This window comes from Alligator sinensis, unplaced genomic scaffold, assembly GCF_000455745.1.
Source record: "Alligator sinensis unplaced genomic scaffold, ASM45574v1 scaffold1241_1, whole genome shotgun sequence".
Taxonomy (NCBI): domain Eukaryota; kingdom Metazoa; phylum Chordata; order Crocodylia; family Alligatoridae; genus Alligator; species Alligator sinensis.
This window is the reverse complement of record NW_005842202.1, coordinates 601,318-611,290: the sequence shown is the minus strand read 5'-3', so window position 1 is coordinate 611,290 and position 9,973 is coordinate 601,318. Positions and strand designations below refer to the sequence as shown.

The following is a 9,973-nucleotide window of genomic DNA, read 5'->3' as shown; positions in this document are numbered from 1 at the left end:
GCCCCCAGCCACACCGGCAGGACTCTCAGAAGGCACAGAGGATAATGAAACGACACAGTCAGAAAGGAAGGGTGGTGTGTGTGCCTCTGAGTGTTACACACTCAGCCAGCCTTCCACAGTGCAAGATGCAATGCACACCACCCCAGCGATCACTGTGAACACCCTTTAGGGGCATGGCAGAGTCCCCAGGGATCCAGCCCTCCCAGTCCTTCAGGCTGTGAGAGGCCAGGCTCAAGGGATACCAGAGATATCACTTGTTATTGCTCTGTATTTCACTGCTCGACAAAGCAGGAAGCACACACGGAGACACAGAGGTCGGGAGAATAGAAAGGAAGAACGTTTCGGGCTCTCCTTGTCTCCAAGCTACTGGGTGATGAGGCCCCACCTGGGCAGGCGGCTTCCCTTACTTTGTATTCTCCCAGGAGCCGGTTCCTCTCTTCAACCTTCCTCTGCAGATCGACCTGCAGAAGCAAAATATGGATGTGAGTTTTGTGTCCCAAGAAACCTTTCCAGAGCTACGTGGGGCACCTTTACAGAGTACGAGCTGCATATGAACAGCACGGGGCTGTTCCCCTCGATATGGCGACTCCCTCGCTTCCTTTGCCACTGCTGCCTCTCCAGTGCGGACTCTACCTACACGTGGCAGCTCCATCTGCCACGTACCATTTGCTGTCCCACAAAATGCATTAGGCGCTTATTCATACAGCTCGTCCCTGCTTTGACTGAGGGTGAGGAGGACCCTTGGGAAAGGGGAGGAGGAATGAAGAGCGGGGGAAGCAGTGAGCTTGACAGCAGGCCACTTGGCTTGTGTCACGGTGGCTCCTTTACGCAGCCTGTGATTGCTAATTCACCTGTCCCCCAGCCCCCAGGGCCAGATTGCAACCACTGCTCCACCCCCTGATTACGGGAGACTCTGCCCTCCAGTTTCTGGGCCCTGCCACCTCCCGCACCGAGCCACGGTGGCTGCCAGCAGCAAAAAGGCCTCACGTTCTGGTTGTGTAACTCCTCCTTGTCCATATTTGCTCTCAGCAGCTCCTGCTTGAGCTGAAGAACAGACGCATCCTGCTGAGCCAGCCTCTGCTGCAGCGCATCCTGGGAAAACACATGTGTTATCATCAGTGCAGTGCCAGCAAGGCGCAAGGTGGAGGCTGGGACCCTGGTCTGAATCCGGTAGATAAAGCAGGGAAAGTGCTAACAAACTAGGGATGCACTGTGTGGGCCGTGGCCCCAGGGTGAGCTCTGGCATGGCAGCAGAAGCTGTGAAAGCATCTGCCCAAATGAGCTCTTAGACCTTCCTCGGTGCTGCTGCATGCTGCTGAATTCCCCGTCAACACCCCAGCCAGCTGTCAGAGCTGGAGAGAGATGGCTGTGCCTCTGCCTGAGCTCCTGCTTAGGCAAAGACGCTGCCAAGATACCCGGGTGGAAGCAGCACCTGTGCATGTGGAGGCGCTTAATGGTGACCTAGAGCTCCTGCCCACGCCAGCTGCCTGCCCCATCCATGGGGGAGAAACAGGCAAATGTCAGTCAAGGACACAAGGGCTTGGCTCTAAGAAAGCTGAGCTTCCATCTGGTATCATCTGGCAATGCAAATCCTGCCAGTGTGCATCTCCAAGCAGCCAGGATCCCTGCCTAAGTCAAGGCTATTCTCTGCACCTTTCACTTCATGTTATTGAGAAGCTAAAAGCTCCATTTTGGACAGAGGGACACACACATGCACATGCACATGCACGTGCACGCACACACACGGTGTGATGGGCACTTCTAAAAATACCTCACGCTCAGGAGCAGATTAGTAAAGTGCTCGTATATTAGAGGGAAATGCTGCACATGCAGGAAGTCAGACATGTCAAAAAGCTGCCCAGGCCACAGAGGGCAAATATCAGGAGGTTTTGTTTTGTTTTGTTTTGTTTTTTTAACGGAAAACTCTTCGTGTCCCAAGTCAAATCAGACAAATCAATCCCAAATCGGTGAGTCATTCAAGAACCATACGTGGCCCTGCTACCAGCACACATCCTCCACCCCCGCCTGGGGCTTCCAAATGCTTTTGCAGGCATCCTACGTGCAAGTCCAAGCCCAGAGGCTTGGGGTTCGGATGCCCCTGAGTTTCACTTGCCCTCAGCCGTATGGCCGCAGGAGCAAGCTACTCCCATTTCCATAAAGTCAGCGTGTAGCCAAGATCCCCCCACTGGGTGTCGAAGTGGGAGTTTAACTATGAGGTTCTTGTAAGGAGTTCTGTCTGCTGTGCAGAGACTACACAATGCCATTTTAATTGCATTACATCAGTCAGGATACTGCCCCTGCCGTGTTCATGGACTTCCCCTGCCAGTGGGAAAACCACCCTGGGCGGTCATGGTATTTCCCCTGAGTAAGCCAGTCAGCTCTGCCAACGCGCAGTGCTTCTTCTCATCTCCTGAGCGCTCCCCAGTGCCCGAGAGAGACAGAGAGGTACAATGTTGCCCCAACTCTTCTCCTCCTGCGCTGTGAGGGGCTCCCCAGTTTTACTCTCGAAACCATGATTCATCCTCTCTCCTCTCACCTTTATTCCCTGGAGGTTTCGAGCTTCTTGTTTGTATTTCAGCAGCTCCTTCTGCAAATCCAACACAATCTGATTAAATCAGCATCACAATGCCCCTCCGGGAACATGCGCTGGACCTCTGGACACCCCCGCTGGAATAAAGAAACTCCACCTTCTCCCATGGATCCAGAAGCACATCAGACTTCAGCCCATTGCAATGAATCTAAAGCAGAGCAGCCCCCTAAGCCCTTTATATTAAACAGCACATGAGAAAAGCTGTGAATCCCCCAAAGTCTACCCCTCAGGGCAGCGACAACTCTTGCAGCGTTAGTGCTGGGCCCAGAGCCAACTTCAGCACAGTGCGCAAGTAAGACCAGCTTGACAGGGAGAGCTCTTCTCAGCTGCTTTTATCTTCCACTCGAAAGCCTGCTTCCATTCAGACATGGCCAGAAATACAATTGCCCTGGATAAAGTTTTGGAAACGGAGCACAAGGCTCTCAAGAGAAAGTCTTTGGCACCATGAGCACACAGGGGTCTTCTCAGGGCTCAATTTAATTCAAATATTTTCTGGCTATTTGTTTTTTATGGAGAGTGAGGTTCGCAGCACTGCTGGGAAGCAAACTGGGAGAGGAAACATGCACCAGGTTTTACCCTAGGGTACGTTACAAGAGGAGGGTTTGCAAAATGTCAGCTCAGCAACTCACTGCTTAACCATCACAGTAATGAAGGGTTCTCCCCATCTGAGAATCTCAAAGCATTTTGCAAAGCCAATTCATTTGTTCTCACAGCCCCTGGCAGGCAGGTCTCCTCCCACTTCTTTCTGTTTTAATGGCTGATCGAACCTGAGGCAGAGAGCAGTGACAACACTCCCCCTTCCTCTCACTCACCCTGCGCAACAGCAGCACTGGGAACAGTGCCCCAAGGAGAGCAGCGTCCCCACCTCCAGAACAAGAAAGCTGCAAGACGCAGACAGAAGTGTCACCCCCCAGCCTGACCACCGTGCCATCTGCCCATGCCTGGCTCCTGCTCACCTTCAGGTCTTGATTTTCCTCCGTGCTCTGGTCCAGCCGACTTCGGATTATAATCTGAAAGCAAAACAACTGCAAAGATTACCCCCTGTCTGGCTGGGCAGTGCACGGAGCCGCCTGAAAATGGATGGTAAGGTACAAGCCCGTGCTTACCAGCTGCTCCTCTGGACAGGCTCCATGTTCACAAAGGACAAAGGATGCCTCCTGCTCGTCCTCAGGTAAAGACCCATTGAGCAGCAAAGCCTGAGCAACAACAAAGAACCCCCTGTCAGGTGATTTTGTGGGAGGGCACAGGGAGAAATTCAATCCCTCTCCACAGCTTTGGCTGGCAGCATTTCACACCAGGCCAAAATCAACAGCCTGGAAACAATTTCTTCTATCGTTTCTGCTAACTTAGTACTACAAAAGCCTTGGGCTTTTCTGGAAGGAGCAGAAGACACCAGACTGTCCCCATGAAGAGACCTCTCGGCGAGGGTGTCCCAACACCATGCAGACAAGCTGCGCCAAGCATGGGCAGCACCTTGGCAATTTTTACGATTCAAGCTTGCACTGAGTTTTATTATGAGCTGCACAATGTCGTCCCTGATGGACAGCCAACGCGTGTGAAAGCTGGAGGCGAGACGCTGAAGGCCCAGCAGAGATGTGCAACAAGAGGCTTTTCTTCTGGGACTAGTTTGAAGTGTTCCCAATAAATATAAAAGGAATCAGATTCACCCGAAGAACCTTGTCTGCCCAATAAATATGTCTTTTAAAAACCAACCAATTTAAAAAACAATCAATTTAAAAATTAGACTTTTAAAAACCAACCCAGGCTTCTTAGTGCTGGGCATCCCACTTTGCAAAAGTGCTGGAAAGCAGAAGAACACCAAGCCTCAGATGTGCCTGTTCCAAAAATGCCCTGCTGTTAACACCTGCGAGCTCACCTGTGCCTACACATGGATGTGCATCCATTGCTAGTGGCTTTCAGTAGCTTTCCCCGTTGGTGTGGAAAGGAGTCGCCATGGAAGTGGAATCAAGGCATTTTTGCTTCCTGTGCCCTTCCAGGGAGCATGATAGTGATGCAGTCCCAGGCTTTTTAAAGGTATTTAGATTTGGGCCTTTTTGGAATAGCACATCCTATCCAAGTGCAGGGAGCTGACCCAAATGACCCTAGTTTTATGCCCAGCTCCCACTGATCCCAACGGGACTCAGGTGCCTCAATACCTTTAAAAACAGGAGTTTTGGCAGAACCACAGCCTGGCACAGACCGTTCCCCTTTGTGCAAACCAGCTTCAACCACAGTCCTAGAGCCAGGACTGGAACTCTGCACCGCCCTGGGCAAGATGCAGAGGGGGCTGTGGAAACGCTGTGCAAGATGTCATGTCGAGGGGGAGGGAGGGTCCTCGTCACGGAGAGGGAGCATCTTAAGCTCTGCTGCTGAGCATGGGGAAGGCACCTACACACCGGGGAGCAGCATGTGATTAACCTTTCCAGCACATCCACACAGATGCTCCTGCATCTGCAAACAAGGAAGAACTTGTGCAAAACTCAGCTGGCCAGTCCCGAGGAGGGAACATGCTGCAGAGCGGACAGGAGGTATGAACAGGTCACAGTGCTGATCTGCCCCGCGCAGGATGTGCTCAGAGCCCCTCTCCTCTCTGACAGGGCAGGGATTCACAGCAGAGCCCAGGGAGTTCATGCAGGGGCTGCAGGGAGAAACAAGCCCCTTCCTTTTCTGCTTAGATCTGTCCCCGCTCTGCGGCTGCAAGCTCACAGTCCGGTTTGCAGGAGCGCTCCCCTTCACCCCAGGCTGTGGGGTCGGGTCAGGTTCTGCCTGCCGACGGGTTTTCCCACCAGAGGACTGCGGACAGTGCTGAATAGCGAACTGACGGCCCTGTGTATCCACTGAATGCAGATGTCCCACGGTGTGCCCAGCAGGACGCTTGGGCAGGAATCACACAGAAAGCTGCTGTGGTCTTGGCTCCGAATGGAGCATGCAGGGCCCCGAAACTTCAATCAACCCCTTGCGATCCAGAGGCTTTTAAATATTGAGCAAGGGGGAAAATCAATTAATCAAATCCAATTTCCTGGCTAGCAATGTCAGCTGCCTCCTCTGTTCCTTGGGGATGAGGGGGCAGCAGTGCCAGCTGCCTGCTCCTGCGATGGGGCAGGGGGGGCCATGCCAGCCTCTCTAATGCTGCCTCCCCCTTCTCGCAGAGGGCACATTATACAACTGGATTTCACCAGTGCATCAAGCATCTATTTTCTTTTGGAGTCCTTTGTGTCTCCTGCCCATTGTCAGCTGGGAGCGCGCCCTCCTGGCTGCCTGCGCTGTTCGCACAATGTGGGCTTTGTTTACCCGCGCATAAATATTTACAACTCAAAGCCAGCCCGGTTCTCAGCGCAAACAGAAAGGCATCTTCCAGGGAGCGTTCAGGGTCGTCACCATATGGGGCCGGGGGTCTGCTCCCCAAACAGAGCCACACAAACACACGGAGGGAGGCATTGGACTGTGGAGGCACCAGGACGGGGCAGCTAAAGAAAGGTCCCAGCAGACAAATCCGATTGAAATGAGCCCGTCCGGAAAGGGCCAAATTGCACAGCCCCGCCTGGCTTACTGAAATGAGACTGATTTGAGCCTTTTTGCTCCCTGATCAGCTCTGTGAATGGCTATTGATTTCCTTCCACTCCTTGTCTCTCCGCATTACTTCTGATCACAGATCACAGCAAGGCTGTTCAGTCCTCCGAGGCTGCTACCGAAACTGGAGGGCCCTGGCAAGGAGCAGGGATCCCAGCGGTGAATCTCACTCCTTTTCAGAGTGACGTCCATGCTTTCCGTGGCACTGACATTTTTATGCGTTACCACACCATCATCATACAGCTAAATACCAGCCTGTCCCCAAAAGACAACAATGGGGCTGATAATCCGCTACTAGGCACAGGCTTGGTCAGGATGAGATCCTTGGCTGGGTGCATGTAACATACCCTGCCTCTCCCAGTCCATCTGAATTGCTATCACTGGAATAGCTGGTGGCAAGCCCTGGATGTAGCTCTCTCGGTTACAACATGCAAGCAGCCCCCATGGGGACACGTGCTAGAAATGAATAAGGCACGTGTTCTTCTTGCCACGCACACATTTCCACGCCCTGCCTCAGCCCCTCCTAGCCCTCACACCTCTCACACCAGCCCTCCGTGAACTGCCCCACCGAGAAAAGCCTGAGGAACCTTGTAAATGGCCCTTTCAAAGAGTGAAGTGTCTGCATGACTTGAGACCCCAGAGACAACCCCTCCCTGCACCCCCAGGAGTCTGGGAAGGGCATGTATTGTTCCCCATCACCTCAGCCAAGGACTCTGCAAAGTGGCAAACTTGTTGGGCCATGAAGAACAAACTAATGAATGAGAGTGAAAGAAACTCCGTGCCAGTGCTGGGGCAAGGAGTGGGAGCTCTAGCATAAGAGCACCGTCTTGACTAGCTGAAATGACTGCACTCTTATCTACTCAGGCACTTTCGTGAACCTCACCACACCACAGGGGACTCACATGACTCAATATATCCCACAGTGCGTCCCTTGGACTAGTATCCCCCTGCACTTGATAGACGACACGGTGAGAGGGACTGATCTGCCCAAGACCCCCCCCCCCCACAGGTCTATGGCCGAGCAAAGAATTGAACCCCAGTCTCTGGAGTCCTCCATCAAAAGATTACCCTTTTCCCCTGCCCAGGCTTGCAATGAAACGCCAGCATGAAAGGAAACCGGAAGATGGGCTGGCTGAAAGGAAGAACAAGTACCTGCAGGCCTGAGATCATTTTCTTAGCCTCCTCCATTTCCTTTTCCAAATGCTCTTGTTGCTCGAGCAGCTGCTCCTCCCATGACGTCTCCAGACAGGATCCAGGGTTCCCTGCCTGCCACTCAGGTGGAAATGGAGAGTCTGGCTCTTCTGCAAGAGAGAACAGCTGTAAGTTATGCCAGTGAACACCAGAGGAGTCCCAGAAAGAGAGGGGCAGCCTACAGCCGTCTCGCCACGCTCAGACACCAGTGGCAGGAACCAGACTCTCTTCCAGGTGGTGTCAAAGTAGTTGCTGGGACAGAAGGACCTCCGATCCCTCCCAGCTCAGGGTTTGATGCCTCATTCATCCTGCAAAGGATGTCTCTGGATGTGCCCACCTATGATAGACAGTTGGAGAGATTTTCCATCTTTTATAAGCCTTGATAGTGCTCCCAGCATCAGGACTTTCAGGAGAGCTGGAGCGTGTAGGTGCGGGTGTTTATTCAGAGATCAACGTCAGGCCTGACAGAGGCAGTCGAGGGACTGGGGGAGTCTGAGATCTCCTAGTGTAGGAGGAGGCATCTCCTTCAACAAGCCCTGACCATCTGAGCTTAAACCCACTAACGTCAATACAAAGATCCTCCTGGGCTTTGGGTCAGGCCCTCGGGACCTCCGATGGAGGCTTGTCCATCGTCTCAGCACTTCTTGCTATTAAGACACTTTCTATCTGGTTGCTAACACCTGGGTTTTCACAGAAATGCTGGTTCTGGTCCACACACCGAAACACTCCAGGTGCCGGCAGGGAGAATACGCCACTTTTACCCATACTGATGCCTCGCACTCTGGTTGAGAAATGCACACAAGGCAAGTTCATTAGGAGCCTTTCTGACCCATTCCTGAATAAGCTAACACGCTCCAGACAGGAGCACCTGTGCTCTGCCAATTATGCACGGCCTGGCTCTGGCAGCCTTACCCAGGCTGCAAAGTAATTTACTCTACAAAACTAATGGGGCTACTTCGGGAGCCGGCTGCTGCTCAGCAGAACATTCACAAAACCGGGTCCGTAGTAATTTGCTGTGTGAAACCTTTTCCTACAGAGACATTTCCAGTGAGTCAGTTCTTTACACTGCCTGAATGTCCATCCACACATCCATCGCTGTGGTATCTAGGCATTGGTCTCCTGCTATGCGGCCTCCAAAACATCCACGCAGGAATGAAAGCACATTCCAGAGAGCCATTAACCTGCATTTTACTGATTACTACACATCTGACTCCACACCTGATCCCAAAATGCCTCTCCTTGCTTTCCTGATGTTCTTTCATTTGTATTCAGATGCATCCCTGCAGCTCATCCCTGGCCTGGATTTTAAATTAAGGAATCAATGGGATTTTTTTTTTAACTAGAACATAACAAAAAAACCCATAAAACCTTCACAGACGAGATAGCCTATGCGAGCTAATGGCATAGCTCTGGGGGGCTGCGAGAATTTAGATTTAATACCTAAGGAGTGATGCTAAGATGAGGGCTAGCTATCCTTGTAGGCATGCTGCATACTTAATCAAAGATGCAACTGGATCTCTAGCCAGGTGACAAAAACACTCTGCCGTGTGCCTGGGGAGAACAACAGCGACACATCACAGGCTGCCAGGTACCGCAGCACCTCAAACACTTAACAATACAATGTTTGGGGATAAAGAGCAATGAGGAAAGGCGTTCCTGGCCGGGGCCATGAAGGCTTTCCTGTCCTCCAGCCTGGGGGGTGGAGGATGATTGGAAAGAGACCCTGCTATACCACGCTCAGGGAAGGAAAGTAAGGCCACAAGCTTCACTGAAACCATTTCCCACAGGCTGTGAATCAACATACAACTGAAGTCCCCCTCCGATAGCAGGCGATTCCTTTCGAGACTGAAATGAAACAAAACCAGGTTTGGGGACACGGGCCTGGTGAACACGAGGTGATTTATATCAGTAACAACAGGCAATGTTCATGCAGCCATCCCATGCCCTGCAAAACCCACTGGGCATGGCTTGAGGCAGTTTTGTGCTCCAGCCGCACAAATCCAGGCCACCGCTAACACAGGCTCAGTTTCCGCCTTCTGTGTATGGCAAGTGCAGGTGGATTCAGTATTTCCCTGGGAATTCTGGACCTTGCTGTACAACAGGTTGATGTACAGATGACGTTAGCATTCACCTTGCATGGGAACTAATCCATGCCACTTAACCCGTCAGGAAGGATGAAACGGATCCCCTGTGATCTACCTGTTTTGGTTTCTGTTTCTTCAGCTTGGATAATCACAAAGCCTGCCTTCTCCTCTGACTGGGTTGCAATGGACTCACTCTTGGAGCTATGGAGAGGGCTGGGCGATGTGAGACTGCAGAGAAGAAGAGAAATGGTTATATCTGGTGCCAACGGTGAACAAGGCAGGGGAAGAGGGGCAAGCTCATCCCTGTCTGCAATAAGGAGTGAACGTGTGAAAAGTCTGCTCGTGCTGAGCGTCGCCCACATGCCAATGAATTCATTAGCAGGCCAGACGGGGCTTGTAACTTTTCAGGCCAGTCTCCTTGAATGCCAGCAGCTGACAAAAGCGCTGCTGAAGCAATTAGTCTTTTCACTCTTCCTGCAGTGGAAGAGCATGGAAATGAGAGCCATAACCTCTGCAGGATTAACACAGACCCCAAAGT

General features: G+C 52.2%; 1 protein-coding gene across 5 annotated transcripts in view; it reads right to left on the bottom strand.

Moving 5' to 3' along the window:
• Window positions 1-9,973, bottom strand: part of DIXDC1 (DIX domain containing 1) — a 55,534-nt gene that overhangs the window by 9,948 nt on the left and 35,613 nt on the right. For all 5 annotated transcript variants that reach the window (XM_014521326.2, XM_025207645.1, XM_025207644.1 and 2 more), the window contains 7 exons: window positions 9,551-9,663; window positions 7,313-7,461; window positions 3,697-3,786; window positions 3,547-3,600; window positions 2,537-2,587; window positions 988-1,092; window positions 408-461 (listed from right to left, as the gene is read on the bottom strand). In XM_014521326.2, the coding sequence (XP_014376812.1) occupies window positions 408-461; window positions 988-1,092; window positions 2,537-2,587; window positions 3,547-3,600; window positions 3,697-3,786; window positions 7,313-7,461; window positions 9,551-9,663 (616 nt within the window). The remainder of the gene's footprint in view (window positions 1-407; window positions 462-987; window positions 1,093-2,536; window positions 2,588-3,546; window positions 3,601-3,696; window positions 3,787-7,312; window positions 7,462-9,550; window positions 9,664-9,973) is intronic.